Raw genomic sequence first — 21,601 nt, 5'->3', positions numbered from 1 at the left:
CAAGTAGGAGCAGGTTAGCAAACCTAAGGAACAAGGGGACTTAGGAATTAGGAACATCCTAATAAAGAACACAGCTCTACTAGGTAAGTGGCTTTGGAGGTTTCCTTTTGAGAGTAATAGACTATGGCACAGTGTGATTGAGAGCATTCATGGGGTGGATGGAAATGGTTGGGATGCAAAAATTTCCCCTCATAGTTCTTCAGCTTCTCCTTGGAAAGCAATTCATGAAATTTACCCTACTTTCTCAATTCCATCTAGTTCGATGTGGGACAAAGGTAATAAAATTCTGTTCTGGGAAGATTAGGTAGGGGAAACCCCACTTAAGACTAATTTCATGATATCTTTATGCTATCAAACCCCAAGGAGGAAGCTATATCCATTTTGGGAACACCATGTCCAAATGGTGTGAACTAGAACTTGGGCTTCAAAAGGGACTTAGGGAAAATGAGTGTGAGTCTTTAATCTGTTGCTAGACCTTCTAGGTCAAATCCACTTGGACCTATCACTGGGAGATTCTAAAATCTGGGTAGGCTCTCCAGACGGCATCTTTTGTTGCTCTTCTTTCTTCAGAGTACTTGCTTCCCCCAACCCCCTAGGTCGGGATTTCCCTGTGAAAGAAATTTGGTGCAAGCCTATTTCCCCAAAGATTCTAGCCTTCTATTGGGAAATATTCCTTGGTAAGGTAAACACTTGTGATATGTTGCAGAGAAGAAGGCCATACATTTGCCTTTCTCCTCACATGTGCTCTTTGTGTAAGGAAAGTGGTGAGACCCAATCTCATTTAATGATATTTTTTCTTTCGTGCTTCGAATTTGGGATTTCTTTTGTACTCTCTTTGGCTGCAGGTGGGTTCCCCCTCAATATGTGGCAGGACTCTTCAATCGTGACTTCTTAAGACAATGAAAAAAAAGAGAGATGGTAATGTGGAAAGCAATAAAGGAAGCAATTTGTTGGATAGTGTAGGAAGAAAGGAATAACAGGATTTTCTCGGAAACAAGCAGCACGATAGAGGAAGTGATTGATAGCATCAAGGTGAAAGTAGTACATTGGGTAAAATCCTTGGACAGTTTTCAAGTCTTTTTAGTCACAAACATTCTAAGAACCTAGTATGAAGTAGCACAGTCATCGAAAGTAAGAGATAAAGTAAGGCTGGAGTGGAAACCACCAGAAGGCAATAAAGTGAAACTGAATTTTGATGGGAGCTCCTTTGGAAATCCGGGTCTTTCAAGAATAGGCATTCAGAAATTCTGAAGGTTGAACTTATGCTCTCAGGACCAATTGGCACCAGAAATTCATTGGAAGCTGAACTTTTGGCATTACTACAAGGTTTAAAGCTAGCCAAACAGTTAGGATACAGGGACTAAAAAGTAGTCACATCCTGGGCAGCAAACAGTAGCCATACCCCGTGGACGTTTAAACATGTGATTAGGAAGTGGAGACGAATGCAAAGGAAGTTGAGGCTGAATTTAAATGGGTCCAAAGTAGCGCAAATGGGCTAGCTGATTGTTTAGCAAAACAAGGGGCACAAAGACAGCAATTATTTTGGGATGCACTGTAATGAGGGATAGAAAAGAGGGATTAAAGGGATCACCAGTCCCATCACCAATTTGTATGAACTGTTTACAATCTGAAATTTAAATAAAATACATGTTATTGATAAAAAAAAAAAACATTATCCAACTGCTTACAAGATATGGGAAAAATTGTCCAACACTTACGGACAAAGGAAAAACAATGGTGTACAGGTTAACCCAAGACATTGCAACATTTTTTTTTTTATAAGTAAAGAGTCATATTCCATTGCAACATTGATTCAAGGGAATTTGTCTGCTGCGACTTATTTTGCTACACTTGAGGGACTGTAGGAAGAGCTTGACCACCATCTTATCATTGGTTGGAAGGATTCAACGGATAAGGAGATTTATGTAAAACAAGTTGAAGAAGGGTGTTCAAGTTTCTTGTTGGATTTGATTCTTCATATAAAAGCATTAGATCTCAGATTTTAGGGAGGGAGGAACTACCTAGCCTGCAACATGTCTTTTGTATGATTAGAAATGAAGAGACTAGGAGGAATGAAATGAAGATGGATGCTACACAGCAGGTGGAACTTTCAGCTCTTGCTGCAGCCACCCAAATGGGGGGTAAGGGGGAAGAGATACACCAATGATACTTGTTGGATTTTGTATCCCCATCTGAAACCAACAACTCTCAAAAAGGAAAAGAAACCAAATAAGGGTTAAGGATCCCATGGGCATGTAGCAAGTTCCAATATGGTTAATGGTGTGAATAAATTTGCTACTTCTTGTGCTTCTCCTCATATGGAACAGACCACCAATGCTCCCAATAGCTTCCCTGACTTAACAACTAAAGAGGTAGACAACCTTAATCAAGCTATGGCCCAACTAAAACAATCTTATGTTGCTTCCTCATCTTTTGCCAAGGCAAGTATTTTGTCTGCCCTGAGTGCTATACAGTCTTGTTCCTCCAACTCATGGGTTATTGACTCAGGAGCTTCTAAGAACATGACCAACGACCCCTCTTTTTTTTTTTATCAATAACACTTTCATTAATTCATCAGTAGAAAATTTACAAGTGGAAGACAAACACACTTATCTTCCAAGAGTCACAAAGAACTTCAAGAAAGGAAAAAAGAAAATACAAAGACACGTTACAGCTTAGCCAAAAACAAAGAATCCCTTTTTGCCCCTTGTTTTGCTAAACCGTCAGCTAGGGAATTAGCTGATCTTTTAATCCAACATGTCTTAACTTCCATCTCCCACACCAGCTATTTGAATTTCCTCTTCTCATTATTATACTTCCATAAATCATTTTGATCTTTAGCCAGCCACCCTATCACCACCTCTGAATCCCCTTCAATTATAAGTTTCTTGATGTTCAATTCCTTAGCTTTTCGGACTCCTTCCATAACTGCACATATCTCAACCACACTCATTACTGACTTGGTCAAAGTTTAATTTCCGGACTCCTTCAATTCCTTAGTTTCCCCTACTACATCCATCAAAGTTTAATTTCAAGAATCCACTAGGTGGGGGGGTCCAAGCCACACCCATTACTGACTTGGTCTGCGTGCAATTTGCAATTTCACTCCACTTCCTCAACATGTCATCCACAGTGTAATCTGTGAATATTTCCAAAGATTTCAGCCACTGTACCGCCCTAAAATGTATGATAGCCCTCAGATCTGCTATTCCTCTCTGAGTTTCTGAGAATATCCTGGAGTTTCTTTCTTCCCTCAGTGTCCAACATACTGCAGCCCTTAGTCCTCTCCACATTGTCCTTCCCCTTTTTAACCGCCACCTGAAAAATGAAGGGGAGAAAAGGCCCTGCATGTCTGATGGGGGATTCCAGCTGCATCCAAATAAGGAGAAAGCCCAATCCCACAATGACCTCACGAAGTGGCAAGACGCCATTAGGTGAAAACCAGTCTCCCCATCTACTTTACACAGAACACACCACTGAGGTGACAAGCAAGTATTGGGTCTCTTCTTTTGGAGTAGATCACCAATGTTGATTCTTTCCAGATAGGCTTCCCAACAAAAACTACCAACCCTAGGAGGTATAGCTCTGCACCAAACCTCACCAACAAGGAAAGGAGACAAGGTAGGACTGGTGGACTGACTTAAGACTTTGAAGAACGAAGCACAAGAGAAAATGTCATTGGGGGTAGGTGTCCAAATTTTAGAATCCGCCCTAGTGGGGTCTAAGACAACGTTATCAAGAAGTGCAAGAAGGCTCGAAATACAGTCGAAGTCTGAGTCCCTCAAATCCCTTCTTAGACCCAAATTCCACCCAATCCCAGAAGTGGAAGAGGACGGGGTGGTGAAAGACGAGATCGGCTCATTTTTCAAATCAGAAAGAGCATACAAAGACGGAAACTGATCCTTTAGAGGGGCGCTCCCCACCCAGGTTTGTTCCCAAAATTTTATAGAGTTGCCGGAATTCAAGTCATACCTGATATTAGGAAAGAAAACTAGTAGCAGGTCATGAATGGCTTTCCAAGGAGAATTGCTTGTGATCCTAGCTCTGATTCCAGCGTCCCATCCATTGTGCTCCAGCCCATTTATACTTGCCACTATTCTAGCCCATAGCTTCTCCTTCTCCATAGGAAACCTCCACAACCACTTCCCCAGCAGAGTCATATTCCTTCTCCTAATACTCCCAAGCCCCAAACCACCACACGACTTACTCCTACACACTATTTCCCAGCTAACTCTATGATCCCTCTTCTCCTCTCCCAGCTCCCACAGGAAATCTATCATTATCTTCTCTAATCTGTTAGCAATCTTCACTGGGATTTTAAACACCGACATGAAAAAGATGGGTAAGTTAGCAAGCGTGGCCTTAATTAGTGTAATTCTCCCACCAAGAGAGAGGTAGTTCTTTTTCCAGGATACCAATCTTTTTTCAAACCTTTCCATCACCGGGTTCCAGAAACTCACTATCTTGGGATTATCACCTAATGGTAATCCTAAGTAGTTCAAAGGCCACCCCAAAACATCACACCCCAGCACTTCAGCACTCTCCCTGATCTCTCCCTCCTCCAAATTCACCCCCACTACACAGTTTTTCCCAAGGTTAACCTTCAAATTGGACATTTGCTCAAACAGTTGTATCACCGACTTTAAGTTCCTGATAAACCTCACATTACCACCTTCACAAAACAAAATCGTGTCATCAGCAAACTGTAAGTGAGTGAGGGGGGTTTTCACCCTCCCAACCCTCCATCCTCTAATGAGCCCCCTAGAATCTGCTCTGTGAATCAGTTTCCCCAAAACCTCCGCAATTAAAATGAACAAGAAAGGAGAAAGGGAGTCTCCTTGTCTTATACCCCTACTGGCTGGAAAGAAATCTACCACTGTCCCATTCACTAGCACTGAATAATGATAATTTCGGACACAGCCCATGATCCACTTGCACCATCTAGCCCCAAACCCGAACTTAGTTAAAACTTTCCTCAAGAACTCCCAGTCCACCAAGTCATAAGCCTTTTCCAAGTCCAGCTTACAGACCACTCCCTTCTTCTAATCCCTCTTAAAGTTCTCCACACTCTCATTGGCAATTAAAATCTGGTCTGTAATTTGTCTTCCACTCACAAAAGCTCCTTGATAGCGTGCAATGATATCTAGCAGTACCTTCTCCAGCCTCAAAGACAACACTTTTGCAATGATCTTATACAAGCTATTAACCAAGTTTATTGGCCTAAAATCCTTCGGTTGGGATGCATCTTTCTTTTTTGGAATTAAGGCTATAAATGTAGAGTTCACACCCGAATTGACAATTCCTCTCCTGAAAAACTCCTCAAACACCCGCAAGAGATCATCTTTCAATATATCCCAACAATCCTGATAAAAAGCCATTGTAAACCCATCCGGCCCTGGAGCTTTTGTTCTATCCATAGAAAACACAGCCTCCTTGATCTCTTCTAGATTAAAGCTTCTTTCCATCCTTCTCCTGTTCTCCACCCCTACATCTGGCCAATCCAAACCTTCTACCCACACCCTTCTACTCACAGGCCTTCTTAGAATACATTTGAAGTGCTCCACATAGGCCCTGGCAATCTCCTCTTGTTGTACTAACTCAACTCCATCTACTACCAATTTGGAGATAAAGTTCTTTCTTCTCCTGCCATCTGCTAGAGAGTGGAAATACCTAGTGTTTCTATCTCCCTCTTGCAACCATTTACACCGAGATTTTTGCCTCCAGCTAATTTCCTCCTTGTGTAGGCAGTCCTCTAACTATCTTCTCAATTCTCTCCTGAGGTCATTGTCTTCCCCTCCAAATTCTCCCCTTTCCTCTTTAAAGTCAAGGCTTTCAATCTTCTTCATCAAGTCTCCCTTTCTTTCTGTTGTTCTCCCGAACTCTATCAAATTCCACTCCTTGATTCTTGCTTTCAAGAATTGTAGTTTCTTATGGAATCTCATCCCCTCCCACTGCACCAGCGGGTTACACTCATGCCACCACTCCCTCACTTTGTTAGGAAACCCTGGATGAAGTAACCACATATTTTCAAATCTAAAGGGGGTAGGACCTCCACACCTTCTTTCCTCCTTACATAACACTATGGGCCAGTGATCCGAGGTCACCCTTGGGAGAGCTCTAGAAGCCAAGGTTCCCCAATGTTCTTCCCAATCCAAAGAGAATAGGAATCTATCCAACCTAGAGTAAATGGGTCTAGATTGGAGATTTGACCACGTAAATGCCTTGTGTGCTAGGGGAATCTCTTTAAGCTCAAAGGCATCCACAAAACTGTTAAACTTCCTCATGCTTTTTGTCACCCTCTAGTTAACCTTATTGGACTCTTCCGAGAATCTAATCACATTGAAATCCCCACCCATGCACCAAGGCCCATCCCACAACCCTCCAACATCAGCCAGTTCCTTCCACAGCTCCTTTCTCTCTCTGTAGTCATTCGGTCCATAAACATTTGTGAGCACCCACATATAATCATCCTCTTGCTGCTTAAACTTCATAGAAACCGAGTACTTTCCGATCAACTCCTCCAGACCTTCAACCATATCCCTCTTCCACATTGTTACAATCCCCTCGGAAGCACCCCACGATGGAGCCGCCACCCAGCTAATCCCCCAGGCTTTCCAAACGCTCCTTGCCCACTTGTCATTAAACTCCATTCTCTTAGACTCTTGCAACAGCACAATGTCTGGGTCATACCGTCTTATTACCTCTTTTATTGTTGCTCTCTTCTTCGCACTCCCAATTCCCCTCACATTCCAACTAAGAATCTTCATTCTGCTTCTTTTTTACAAACGCCTTGCCACCTACCCACTACTTTCCCCCTTTCCTTCTATCTCCTTTTACCTCGAGCTTCTTGTCTCCTTCTACATCTCTCTTTAATCTCTCTACTTCACTCAACCTCCTCTTCTTTGTTATGATCTGCATCTTCCTCTTCTGTAAACTTTCTTTCAACTCGTTCAAATCTTCCAGCCTACAGCCCAACTTCCCTACAAATTCTACTATCGTGTCTTTTCTCACCGATTCCACCACCCCTACCCTTCCTACAGAATCCCCTTCATCTCTGTCCACCTGCCTTTCCTTCCTCTCCTCTAGTCCCACCTCAGTTCTTTCCTCTCCAACCTTCCTCCCTTTAATGTTACCTCCCTCCTTCCCTGCTTTCTCCCCGTAATCCTCTCCATCTCTACCCTCAATCCTTTCCCTCCTCTCCACTAACCCCTCCTCTCTTCTTTCCTCCCCTTCCCTCCTCCAGATCAGCTTCCCTTCCACATCCTTAAACACTCTTTCAACGATTTCCCACACTTTTCCACTCCTATACCTTTCTTCCCACACCTTCCCACATTCCTTCCCCTCTCCCCCTCCTCAGAGAGCCCACCTACTAGCTTGGCTGCATATTCATGGGCTACAGGACATGGTACAGGAACGGAATCTGGAACCAAAGACACAGGAGACACATTAGTAGCACAAATCGAAAACACATGGTTACCTGGGACTGATGGACAAGCTAGAAAAGAACTGCTCCCGGCCTCCCTCTCTTGTTTCGGAGGTTGGTAAACAATTATCTTCCTGAATTGGTTGGGAAGTACTTTTGTCCTTTGGTCCACGTGGTGATCTTTCCACTCTACCCCTGGGTCACCCCTAGATGGCATATTCCTACTCTGCTTCCGGTTCTCCCGGTTTTCCCCTTCTGATAAACCTTGCACACTCTGTGGTCTTGGGAATGAGATAAGCCGATTGCAGTCTTCATCCTGAAATAACCTTGCAATATTCCACCCTTCCATGTCACCTCCAGCACTGCCTTCATCGTTTACACTGCCCACACTAGAGCCATCAACAGAAAGGTCCTCCAATTCATCATTGCCTTCACTGCACTGCACCCATCCTTCAAACTTCTCTTTCTTCTCTTCAGTTCTTCCCCTATTGAAACTTGGCTTCGACCTCTCTGAGAAGCCTCGCACGGGGCTAAACTCCTTCGGACTTCGTCGGGAGACCCACTGTAACGCCCTCTTCTTTTCTGGTTTCCGACACTGCATGCATTCCCCCCTTTGCCTCACGACTGGGGACGATGATAGACCGTAACCGTTGTCTATCATAGTCGAAACCCCAGTCACGTGTTTCATTAAAGGCTCACACACCTTTTTAACAAGCTAGGTCGGGCCCGCTGACCTGTTTGGGCCTTTAAAAAAACCACTAGCAGTCCACATGGGCTTTTGCTTTGGCCCATTCTTAAATACCCGCGAGCTCACGTGACTTTTAAGAAGGTCACGCACGTCCAACCCCGGGCTCGGCTTGGTTTTAACCGGTCTATGTTCGGTTCTTCCTTGGACCAACCCCTTTTCCTTGTTCAAAAAAGTCTTGGCGCCAGTTACAACCTGTGCAAAGGACCTGCCACCATCCAGACTGTTCACTGCTTCCACACGTGAAAAATCCCACCCCCACCTACTACCCTTTTGTTTCTCCAGCAAATGTTTTTCCATTTTAGTGAAAGTGCTTTTCTTGTTTGAATCCTCCAACCCTTTCTTGCCACACAGCTCTTCTTCTTCAACCTTCTCATCTCCCTCCCTACGAGCCTCTTTGGTTGTGTCTATTTTATACATCTTAAGGATCCCAAAAAGAACAAAGTTGGATGCTAAAGCTATCCGTAGTGTGTTTTTTAGGTGACTCACCCACACAAAAGGGGTATAAGTGTCTTTATCCTATTTTTCGGAAGAAAGTTAATCACCAAAAATGTCACCTTTTGTGAGTCCCAATCCTTTTTAAACCCTCTCGAAATCTCTTCAGTGAGAGACTTGCGGGGTGGAAGAGACTTCCTCTAAAGCTTCCCCTTCTATTGAGTCCTCTTATCGAAAAGAGAATCTTGTTGATGTGACACCAACTGATACTACTCTTAGCACGAAAGCTATTGCCCCTAATATTAATGATGAGAGAGAGCTAATTTTTTATCGCAAAAAGAGAAAGAGGGATAGGCTCGCTGAACACCACAACCAATTGGGTGCTACTAATGTTGATCAAGGTATTGTTCCTCCGACTGATTCTACTTGCTATTATTCTGATTTGGCTATTTGCCTTGACGAAACATGTCCAATAATGCACCCTTCATCCTACAAATAGATTTGTTTCTTACTCTCATTTGTCTCATGGCTATCACTTTTTTATTTATGTTTTGTCTTTCTTTTTTGGAATCAGAGCTATAAATGTAGAGTTCACACCTGAAAAACACCACCTCCTGAAAAACTCCTGAAAAACTCCTCAAACACCAGCAAAAGATCATCTTTAAAAAATGTCCCAACAGTTCTAATAAAAAGCCATTGTAAACCCATCCGGCTTGAGCTTTTGTTCTATCCATAGAAAACACAACCTCCTTAATCTCTTCCAAATCAAATCTTCTTTCCAACCTTCTCCTGTTCTCCACCCCTACATCCGGCCAATCCAAACCTTCTACCCACACCCTTCTACTTACCGGCCTTCTTAGAATGGATTTAAAGTGCTCCACACAAGCCCCGTCTATCTCCTCTTGTTGTGTTAACTCAACTCCACCTACTACCAATTTGGAGATAAAGTTCCTCCTTCTCCTTCCATCCGCCAAAGAGTGAAAATACCTAGTGTTTTTGTCTCCCTCCTGCAACCATTTACATCGAGATTTTTGCCTCCAGCTTATTTCCTCCTTATGCAGGCAATCCTCTAACTGTCTTCTCAAGCCTCTCCTGAGTTCCTTATCTTCCTCTCCAAATTCTCCCCTTTCTTCTTTAGAGTTAATGTTTTCAAGTTGGTCCATCAACGTTTTCTTTCTTTCTTCTAACCTCCCAAACTCCAAAAGATTCCACTCCTTGACCTTTGCTTTCACAAATTGTAGTTTCTTATGGAATCTTATCCCCTCCCAATCCACCATTGGGTTACAGTCATACCACCACTCCCATAATTTATTGGTAAACCCAAGGTGGAGTAACCACATGTTTTCAAATCTAAATGGGGCGGGTCCTCCACTCCTTTCCTCCTTACAAATCACTATGAGCCAATGATCCAAGGTCACCCTTGGGAAAGCTCTCGAAGCCAAATTTCCCCAATGTTCTCCCCAATCCAAAGAGAACAGGAATCTATCCAACTTAGAGCAGATGGAACTAGATTGGAGATTTGACCATGTAAATGTTTTGTGGGCTAAAGGAATCTCTTTAAGCTCAAAGGCATCCACAAACTTCTTAAACTTTTGCATGCTTTTTGTCACCCTCTTATTAATCTTATTGGTTTCCTCCGAGTATCTGATCACATTAAAGTCCCCACCCACACCATCCCATCCCACAGTCCTCTAACATCAGCCAATTCCTCCCACAACTCCTTTCTCTCTCTGTAGTCATTTGGTCCATATACATTTGTGAGCACCCATACATAACCATCCTCTTGCTGCTTAAACTTCATGGAAACCAAATACTTCCCAATCAGCTCCTCCAAGCCTTCAATCGCATCCCTCTTCCACATTGTTACAATCCCCCTCGAAGCACCCCACGAAGGAGCAACCACCCAGCTAATCCCCCTGGCTTTCCGTACACTCCTCGCCCAACTATTATTAAACTCCATTCTCTTGGACTCCTGTAACAGAACAATATCTGGGTCATACCTCCTTATCACCTCTTTTGTTGTTGCTCTTTTTCTTGCACTCCCTATTCCCCTCATGTTCCAACTAAGTATCTTCATTTCCAATTCTTTCTTGACTCCCTCTCTACCTACCCACTACTTTCCCCCTTTTCTTCTATCTCTTGTTGCCCCGAACTTCTTATCCCCTTCTACATCTCTTATCAGTCTCTCTACTTCACTCAGCTTCCTCTTCTTTGTTTTTATCTCCTTCTTCCTCTTCTGTTGACCTTCTTTCAGCACATTCAGATCTTCCAACCTACACCCCATCTTCCCCACAAATTCTGCTATCATGTCCTCTTTCACCGAACCCTCCACCCCTATCCTTCCTACACTTTCCCCTCCAACTCTGCCCCCATGCCCTTCCCTCCTCGCCTCTGGTCCCACCCCTCTCTCTCCTCTCCAACCATCCCCCCTCTCCTATTACCTGCCTCCAACCATGTTCTCTCCCCACATTCCTCTCCCACTCTACCCTCCTTCCTTTCCTTCCTCTCCACCGACTCCTCCCCTCTTCCTTCCTCTCCATCCCTCCAAATCAGAATTCCTTCAACTTCACTAAACACTCTTTCAATGATTTCCCACACTTTTTCGTTCCTATACCTCCCTTCCCGCTCCTCCCCACAGTCCTTCACTTCCTTCTCCACTACCTTGAACAACCCACCATCTAGCTTGGTTGCATATTCATGGGCTACAGTACATGGCGTCGGGACGGAATCTAGAACCAAAGACACAGGAGACACATTAGTAGCACAAACCAAACTCACTTTGTTACCTAGGATAGATGGAAAGGATGGAAAAGGACTGTTCTCGGCCTCCCTCTCTTGTTCCAGAGGTTGGTAAACGTCTGTCTCCCTGAGTTGGTTGGAAAGTACTTTTGTCCTTTGGTCACTCTGGTGATCTCTCCTCTCTACCCCTGAATCACCCCTAGGAGGTGTGTTCCTGCTCTGCTTCAGGTTCTCCCGATTTGCCCCTTCTGTTGTACCTTGCACACTCTAGAGTCTTGGAGATGAATTAGTTCGGTTACAACCTTCACCCTGAAATAAGCTTGCAATATTCCAGAGGTTAGTAAACGTCTGTCTCCTTGAGTTGGTTGGAAAGTACTTATGTCCTTTGGTCACTCCGGTGATCTCTCCTCTCTACCCCTGAATCACCCCTAGGAGGTGTGTTCCTGCTCTGCTTCAGGTTCTTCTGATTTGCCCCTTCTATTGTACCTTGCACACTCTGGAGTATTGGAGATGATTTAGTCTGGTTACAACCTTCACCCTGAAATAATCTTGCAATATTCCACCCATCCATGTCACCTCCGGCATAGCCACCTTCGTCGTTTACACTGCCCACGCTGGTACCATCATCTGAGCTTTCATCCAAATCTTCATCTTCCTCACTACATTGCACCCAGCCTTCATCCGCCTCTTCCCTCTCTTCTGCTCTTTCCCTTGCATATCTTGGATTCGGCCTGTCTGAGGAGCGTTGCAGGGAGCTAACCTCCTCACAGTTCCGTTGGGGGACCCACTGAAAGTTCCCCTTCTCCAACTTCCGCTGCTGCGAACGTCCCCCATCCATTCTCGCCATTTGGGACAAAGATAGACCAAGTTCACTATCTAGTAATGATCTATGTTGTGTCTCCTAACCCCAACCCACGTGACAACTTAAGTTATCACGTGGGTCATTCGAAAAAGACCTGTGTTCGGTATTAGGCCCGCTCGACCTGCCCGCATGACCACTTAAGTTGCCACGTGGGCCCTTAAATGAGTGACCCGGTTCACTTTCCAACCCGCCCAACCCACCCACGTGACTTTTTAAGTTGTCACGTGGCTCCTTCCAAATTTGTCCCGGTTTAATCTTCAGCCCGCCCGACCCACCCACCACCTTCACCGGCTCGGACCAAGCCATTCTGCTCCCAAAAGCAATCTGTTTCTTTGTCACGTCAGCATAAGATGAGGAGCCCACCCTAATTTTGTTTAATTCAAACCCATTTGAATTATTTCCTTAAATAGGTTGCCTATTTGTTTGGTTTTCCCCAGCCGACACAGTAACCCCAGATTTAACCTTCATCTGCTCCACCTTTTCACCGCCCTCCCTCTTCCCTCCACATGTCCACCACCCTGCCATCTCATCATCTTCGACCTCCTTCCCACCACGACCGTTTGACTTCTGAAGCCACCCACACCTTGTACCAGGCTTCATCCGAACAGATATCAAAGAACCTTGGCAAGTTCTTGTGTCTAACACCAGCAACCTGTAACTCCACTGCACTCAGGTTACGTCTATCAGCCTTCACTAAAATACCTCCCAGGCTCTGCACTATATACTCAATAACAGGATCCTGCCATAGGTGAAATGGAAGGCCTATTAGCTTCAGCCAAACACACCCATCTTGAACTTCGACTTCATTGCAGATTGGGCTCCAGTTCTGAACCTGTATCAGACCTCCATCCACCACAACTGCTTTGAAGCTTAGTTCCTGGTTGCCTACATCAAGCACGGCTTTCGTCTCCGCAAAAGGGAACAGCATTGCTTCATTCCCAGCACCTATCTCTCCTGCAACTGTACTCAGAACCTTCTTCCAATCTGTCACCTCTTTATCAGCCACTAACACCATTCTTTTCTTCCATTCCTCCTTCCCCACTCCTACCAATATTCTTCGATGAATAGAAGAGCAAGCAACCACCATTTCAGGAATCAAATGGCCTTGCACTTCTATACTCCCAGAGGTACCAATCAATGATGCCTCCTCCTGAGTTTTTTGACTCTGGTCTTCAAGCTTTTAGCCAGTTGCCTTCCCTCCATCCACTCCCTTCTCTTCCGAAGCTACAAGGTAAGACTGCAGCACCTGCACAAAAGCCATCCACCCTTTTCTGCAATCTCCCTTCCGGCACACAAAGCATTTGTTTTTCATTTGTTCCAAAAAAACTCCACCACAGTGACGAACCACCCTTTCTTGTTTCTATTCAGTTCTGTTACATATCTCTTGCCTGGAACTGACATGGAATTTTTCCAACCATTCACCTTACCAGAGTTGATAGCCCCATCTATGAAACCTTTCATCCATGCTATAACCTCCTTTGACACCAACACTGTCGCCCTGTTATTCTCTCTTATTTTCAGTACAACCTTGCCTTTGGTCCTTTCCTCTTCGAACTTGAACGTCTTGGCTTCGATCGACACCTCAGACCTCCATCTTCCTACTGCTCTGAATCCTCTCTCGCCCTCCATCAAGAGGTCCTCATTACAATGCTACAGAACTCATTACAATTTCCATAAACCAACCAATGCTACAGAACAATAAACCCTCTAGGTTTCAATCTCTCTTTCCTAGATATTGTGCCAAACAACAAGTATAATCAGAATAGCAAGGATCGAACTGTATACCTTGTCATCCAGCCCTCGAAACAAAATAACGGGGCAAGCAAAATTATCTACAAAGTTGATAGGAGATCTCTCAATGAAAGCACCTTCACTCCCTTCAATCAATGGAGAGAATGGATGTTACACTCATAAGAATGGAGAGAATGGATGTTACACTCGTAAAATTATCTACAAAGTTCTGTTCTCATCATCCCAATCCAGTCTCGTCCTTGACGCCCTGTTCTTCCTAGCATCCTATACTCTACCTCCAGAACTTGGACCATCTTCACAGTGCCATACCTACACATAGACAAGCTGTTATTTTCTTTCACAGAACAGAGAACAAACCCCTCCTTCCTGCTAACAAAGAAACTTCAAAAGTTTACATTAAACTAACACAGAAATGGAATACCACTCTTAGAAAATTACTACAAGTCATTGTATTTATGTAGTGTTCTCATTTAAATAACACCAAGGGGCTGGAGAGACATAAGTTACTGCCCATTTTTCTCCTCGAACTTCCTCTTCTCTTCTCTCTTCTTCTCTTCTCTCTTCTCTCTTCTTCTCTTCTTCTCTTCTCTAATGTAGGGCTAAGAACCCACTTTACTAAATGAAACTTCTTAGTTCAATTGGAGCCTTCCCAAAGAAAGTCCCTCTGAATCTTCTTTATCTTGTTGGCCACTTCAAGGAATCTTCAACAATGAGAGATAATAAGTAGGTAAAGTAGACTAGCGGTGTTAATGGACCGGTTTTGGATTGGACCCCGTTCAAATCAAAATCAATTTGAACAGATTGGATGGACCAATGAGACATACTGAATTGGACCATTCCAAACTTAATGGTCCAAATAATTTATTGGATTGGACTGGACCCGGTCCATCCATTATGGATTTATACTGGATTGGGTCCAACTGAACTGATATTCGGTCCATTAATAGAAGATAAGAATACAGGTGTCAATGGACCAAGTTTGGATTGGAACCAATCTAAATTAAAACCAATTTGAACAGATTGGACAGCCCAAACATTGAATTGGATTGGTCCAAAATGGTCCAAAGTATTCATTTCAATCATGAAGTTAAATATTAGTTTTTTTATGTAATGGATTATTTAGTTGATCTATTACATTCATTTACATTTTCTATGAGTTCAAATTTTGCTTTAACTGATTCTATCATGAAGTTTTGAGTCTTAAGGTTTACAACAACTTCAGAACATATTCTTTTGTCTATAACCTTAGTTTCTTGGCCTTGTTTAATGATTTGGAACAAGATAATAATTTAACAAGGTGTGTCTATGCTTCTTTTATCATTTCATAAAATATCATTCTATATTTTTGCATATTTTACAATGTTTCCACCATGTCTATAATTTTTACAACATTTCCATATGATATTTCCAACATTTCAGACATGTTTCCTATATTTGATTGATCGGCATTTCCACCCGCACCAACATTTTAAAACTTGGTTGTGATAGAAATTACTATTTTTTCCTTTTTTTTTCTTTCATTGGCAACATAGTAAAGTTTTATTAATGGGAAAAAGAGGAAAAACAGAAGATGCAATCCAAAGACTCCAATGAAGTAGTGTTACCTTCAATTGACCAAAGTTCATTGTGGCTGAGATCTAGCATTTGGACCCATAATAAATTCTCAAAAGAACCAATTCTTGATAATGATAATTTACTGAGTCGCAGGCAGATAGGGTTACATAGATATGAAGGATGTGCTTCTCCGTATTTCCAGCAGTATGTCAGCAAAGACTCTCTATTGGAAACCACCTGAAGAATAACACAACTATGAGAATTTTCCAATCACATCTTATCAGGGTATAATAGGTGACTACTACATCTTGTTACATTGGCAGGTTGGACACATACTTATTAAAAGAAAGAGGAAATTATATGTTTCCTAATTGAGGATACAGTCCCCAGGTTTGAAATTGAAAGAGTAAGCAAAAGAAGCCAGGACAGTTATTTAGTCAGAACAAGCTGGAACCTTGTTTATACACAGTTTTTACATGTCATAGCTGAGGTAGCAGCCCAAAATGGATCACAACTTTTCCCATGTTACCCTCTTTCCATACAGAAATAAGAAGCTCAATATCCCCCTCTGTAATGTGACAAGATAGGCTTATTTTCCCACCTCGCATTTTATTTTAGGGGCCAGTTAGGGTTGCAATTTGGAGCAGATCAACCTGAAACCTAATTGCCCCAACCCAATTTTGGACCTGATTGGTTGGGGTTTTCAGAAATCACATTGGTTAAAACCATGTTGAAGTCAAGACGATTTTGGATGGGTTGGATTAGGATTGAGGCCTCAGGCAATCTGAACCTGATTCCCGTGTATGTTTATATATTATATTTTATTATATTTATATGTATCATGTGTTAATATCTTTGAGTACTACTAAATGTTTATGTAATTTTAGTCTTAATGAGATGTAAAAAGTCATAACACAATTAAGTGGAAAAAAAAAGCCATAACACAAAACAATATTGAGATTTTTTTTATCTTGCATTCGTCGAGTTAACTTGATCTGACAAACCGAATGCAATTATGAAAACCAGGTTGCCCAAGTTGGCTAGGGTTACTTATCCTACAGTCAGATTGCACCTAGGTTGGGCTCTTCTGCTTGAGGATTGGGTTGGATTGGGCTAGGGTTGAGGTACCCTCTCAATCCAACCCAATCCCTAGTTACATCAGATTCCCCACCCAAAACAACTGAGGTCTAACGACCCATTGTTTTGCTAGTACATCTGCCACCCCATTTGCATTTCTTCTAACCCAGCTCAAATTAGGATTGATTTCCTTTGCTAGGTAGTCAATTTCCCTGAAAGCATGTCTACAATTCTAAGCTGCTGAATTAATTTGCCTAGTCCAGGATATGACCAGTTTTGAATCTCCTTCAAAGTTATACCCCTATAATTCATAAAAGAGAAATTTAATGTTACAGTTTGATAGAGCTGTGGAGAGGGAGCTGGTGGAAGGTTTCCAATGTGAAGCTCAATGGGACTGCTATTCCAATCCTGCAATATGCTGATTTATACTCTTCTTCTGTAAGGCATCAGAGGAGCAAATCCTTAATCTGAAGCATCTTCTATCTGGTTCGAGATTGTGTCAGGCCTGAAAGTAAACCTAGCCAAATGTGAAATGAGAGAGGTCTCTAACATTCAGGGTCTGGCAAATTTGTCGGGTTACAAGGTTGGTCAGCTACCTTCAAACTATTTGGGTTGCCATTGGCAGCCAAATGCACTTCTAAAGCCATATGGAACCCAATATTAGAAAGGATGGATCAGAAATTGGCCACTTGGAAAGCAAGGTATCTCTCCAAAGGTGGGAAGGTAACTCTATCAAGAGTGCCTTAGCAAGTTTGTCAACGTACTTCATGACTCTATTCCCAATCCCCTCAGAGTTGGTGGAGGTTTTAGAAAAAAAAAAAGATGAGGGATTTTTTGTGGGTGAGATGGAAGGTAGTACTCACACAAATACCATCTTGTAAACTGGGGTCAGATTTGTAAAGCCCTATCACAAGGGGGGTTGGGGATAAGGAAATTAAAATCTTTCAACCTAGTTTTTTCTTCTAGGAAGTTGGCTGTGGAGGTTTGATGCTGAACCTGACAACCTTTGGAGGAAAGTAGTAGCAGAAAAATATGGGATGGATGACAGTGGATGGGGAAGTGGTCCACCCCTGCCAACCTATGGTGTAGTTTGTGGAAAGGAATCTGCAGAGCTTCAAACCTGTGGTGTAGTTTGTGGAAAGGAATCTGCAGAGCTTCCACCCCTGCCAACCTATGGTGTAGTTTGTGGAAAGGAATCTGCAGAGCTTCAAACCTGTGGTGTAGTTTGTGGAAAGGAATCTGCAGAGCTTCCACCCCTGCCAACCTATGGTGTAGTTTGTGGAAAGGAATCTGCAGAGCTTCAAACCTGTTCAGAAGGGGAATCGGTTTTAAAATAGAGGATGGGATAAGGATCAGGTTCTGGTTGGATTCCTGGACTGGGGAGTATTCCCTTAAGGAGTTGTTTCCCACCCTGTTTAATTTGGCTGAAGATAAAGAGGCAATGGTAGCTGATACTTTTGTGATGAGGGATAATGCTATCTGTTGGGTTCCATCCTTTAGAAGGGATTTTAATGACTGGAAGATTCAACAGGTAGGAAATCTCTTAGCAGTTAGCACTGCTTCATTCTCAGGTGTTGAATTTGCAATCTGAGGATTCTTTAGTGTGGAAATGGGACAGAAATGGAGAGTTTTCAGTAAAAAACTTTTACAGCTTCATAGTGAGAGGATTTGAAGCCCTCTTCCCTAGACAGGCCATTTGGGGGACAGTGGCACCCTCAGAAGTCAAATTTTTTGTATGGGTGGCAGCTTTAGATAAGTGTCTTTCCAAAGAGATGCTGGTGAAGAAAGGTTACAACTGTAATGACCTGAGGTGCAACTTTTGTGGTGTGAATACAGAATCAGTCAACCATCTGTTTTTACATTGCAACTTTGTCACAGAGATCCTGAACTACTTCTTAAGCAGTTTGAAGTTAAGTTGGTGTATGCCTGCCTCAGTTAAAGCTTGCCTGGAGGCTTGGCATATTCAAGGGATGACTAAGGAAAGATTTTCTGGTCCTCCATTCCTTTGCCAATTATGTGGGCGGTATGGACAGAAAGGAATAGAAGGGTTTTTATCTCAAATCCTCCACTGAAGTTGAGGTCATCAATATGGCTTTAGGATTTGTTAGAAATTAGTCATCTATACATACTGATTTTAAAGAGGATACTTCTGATTGTACTTTTTTGAGGATGACCTTTTTTTGAGGTCCTTCTGGCTTGTTTTGTACAGCTACTCATTGTACAAAGGACCTTTTACATACAACTATACCTTACCTTTGCTCAAAAAAAAATGCCATAGTTTGATAAGGTTTTATTTAAATAACTGTAAGGGGTTAATGTAGAGAGGAAAAGAGGAAAATATGCACATCACTAATTCAGGTCTGGTATCAGATGGAGAGATTGGATTTTCCATCTCAAATCTTCATGTTGGCCTCAAATCCCAAAGTGGCGTGACAGAATAACTCAACTTTCCCAATTAACAACATATAGTGCTAGACAGCATATTGACTATTAACCATTTCACAGGGAAGGGATTCTACACGGCCAGTCAATTTGCAATCTCTAGTAATTGCAATAATATTTTAATCTTATGGTCTTTCTTTTTAATTAGGATGAAATGTTTCAACCAATTGAATCTCTAATGAGATCTTTTCAAATTGACCATCCTTTTCTCAAAATTTTAAGGCAAATATCTTCCACAGCCTCATTTTGTCTTTGCATTTGTTGAGGGATCTAAAAAGAAAGGAACATGATAGAAATTTTTTGGGACTTTTGGATTGCTATAGATACTTTGCATGTGTTATGTTCCTAGCTGGGATGTAATGTGAAATCCATCTACTTCGATAGAGAGAGAAACCTCCAATAAAAACTGTAATGGTTAGGGATAAAATTCTTCAATTCATGGTTAAGAATATGGGTTTGACTATGATATGGAAAAGATATGATATCAGAAAAACAACTCACCAATAAATTGGAATCATAAACGTGGTGGCGAATCAGGTATCATTTATCAAAATTCATGGGTGGATTTTGATTGGTCAAAACTCTTTCCATATCATATCTTCCCCGTATCATAGATTTTCCCTAAGAATATATATATATATATATCCTACTAACCCATGACTCCTTTTGAACCAATACATATGTGACACCACACAACCCTGATAACTGACTCTAACAACTACTAACAAGATTGACCACTACTAACAACGTGATTTCATGTATAACAAATCACATAACTCAACCAATAACAGTGGTGGGCCCAACATAGCCCACATGACACGTAACATTCCCTTCCCCTTAAATTTTGACCTTGTCCCCAAGGAAAAAGCCTCCCGGTTACATCCCACAACTGAATTTACACTGACCCACTAACAAGTTAACAACAACCTTTAGCTGGACTCTCCTACGATAGTGGGCTATGGGCCCTTATTTCTTGCAAACAAGGATGCTATTTGTAACCAACCCACTGGATATCACAAGCAATCTTTCCCCATTGTCCACTGTGCATATAGCCTGGTCCACCTTGCACGTTGCTTCATCCTCCTAACAGTTGCTTGCATGCATGATACAGGAGCCCTACACATGATGATTGCTTCCCCCTGAGTAGTGTCCTTGTCCTCAAGGACAAAATCTGAGAATCTCAATTTGAATTCATCTTCGGTTTCCCAATATGCTTCAGCAATGGCTAATCTTTGCCAGTGCACCAGTATTTCCCACTTCCTTTTGGGAACTCGACGATCCAGCACAGCCTGTGGTTTAGGAATTAACGATCCATCTTTCTCCCATGTTGCCGGTAACTCAACATGGACCACCTGATGAACCCCAAATGCAGGCTTTAACTGCAATGTGTGAAAGGCAGGGTGGATTCCTGAGGACCTCACATAACTTACGGTGATACACTACTGTGCCAATCTTCTTATCCACCTGGAAGTATCTGTAAAACTTGGGAGCTAACTTGGCGTCTCATCAGAGGGATAGAGATGCTAGTTTATATGGATGGGGTCGTAAGTAAACCCAACCGTGGCTTTGAACTTGAGTTCCTTTCTCTTGCAACCAGCTACAAGCTGCATTCGTTCTTGTGATAGCTTCAAAGTATGTCGTAGCTCTCAAATGACATCATTGCAGCCATGAAGAATAAGAACAAATTTAGATTCTAGAAATTTCTTTTGTTGTAATTGTTCAGAGAATGGAATAAGGATTAACTGCTGGTTTTGTTGTTGAGAGTGGTAACTGCAGAAAGAGGTTAAGAACCTGTTTTTTTTTCAAATGGCAAGAAGAAACAACCATTACAGAATCAGAATGGTCGAATTCTGTCCCAAAATCTTTTTTCTTGCATTCCAATCAAAAAAAAACCTTGCAAGCTGCATTTACCACCCCCATCTCTTTCTCTGTAAGATCCATTGGATCCGGTGCCTGTTCCGACTCTAGCTGCTTCACCGGTTCAGGTTCTGGATGCAGGTGTTTCATATCCTTCAATGTAGAGTAGAAGATCACACCATCAGTCACTAGTGTCTCTTTCACATCGGTGAGGGAATTATGGTGGATGGAAGCATCAACAATAGATTGGTTGAACCTGCAAGGTGAGGGCATAACGGCTTTATCGTTGTTGCCGTCATCATCTCATTCAAATGGTGGCTAGAAGTGTGAACAGTAGAGAGACTGGACCCATAAGGTTTATAGGATGCTTCCAATTGATTGAGACGAGCAAAGAGGGGCCTCAAACATTTGGGTCATTCTCTCCTTCAGCTTCTCTTAGTTCACCACCAACAATTGAACCCTTCCTTGCAGTTGGACAAGTCGGTGTTCAAAATCGGGATTCATAACCGACTCTAACAAAATATTACAGTCACACCAGGAAGTAAGCGCTGTTTTCGTCTGCTTCGAGGGAGACAAGAGACCTCGAATAGAAAACATAATGGTTAAGGATAAAATTCTTCCATTCATGGCCTTTAAAATGACCATTACAAGAATATATATAAACTCCTACTAATCCATGACTCCTTTTAAACCAATACAAGCGTAACACCACACA

The 21,601-nt window shown here is 42.4% G+C and overlaps 1 protein-coding gene across 1 annotated transcript in view; it reads right to left on the bottom strand.

Moving 5' to 3' along the window:
- Positions 1–21,601, bottom strand: part of RGTA1 (RAB geranylgeranyl transferase alpha subunit 1) — a 49,649-nt gene that overhangs the window by 11,751 nt on the left and 16,297 nt on the right. Inside the window, exon 7 of the mRNA XM_010254097.3 lies at positions 15,561–15,747. Within this exon, the coding sequence (XP_010252399.1) occupies positions 15,561–15,747 (187 nt within the window). The remainder of the gene's footprint in view (positions 1–15,560; positions 15,748–21,601) is intronic.

The sequence above is a fragment of the Nelumbo nucifera genome, chromosome 5, assembly GCF_055504915.1.
Source record: "Nelumbo nucifera cultivar China Antique chromosome 5, China Antique-T2T, whole genome shotgun sequence".
In the NCBI taxonomy this organism is placed as follows: Eukaryota; Viridiplantae; Streptophyta; class Magnoliopsida; order Proteales; family Nelumbonaceae; genus Nelumbo; species Nelumbo nucifera.
The sequence above is the reverse complement of the archived record's forward strand: the minus strand, read 5'-3'. Positions and strand labels throughout refer to the sequence as shown.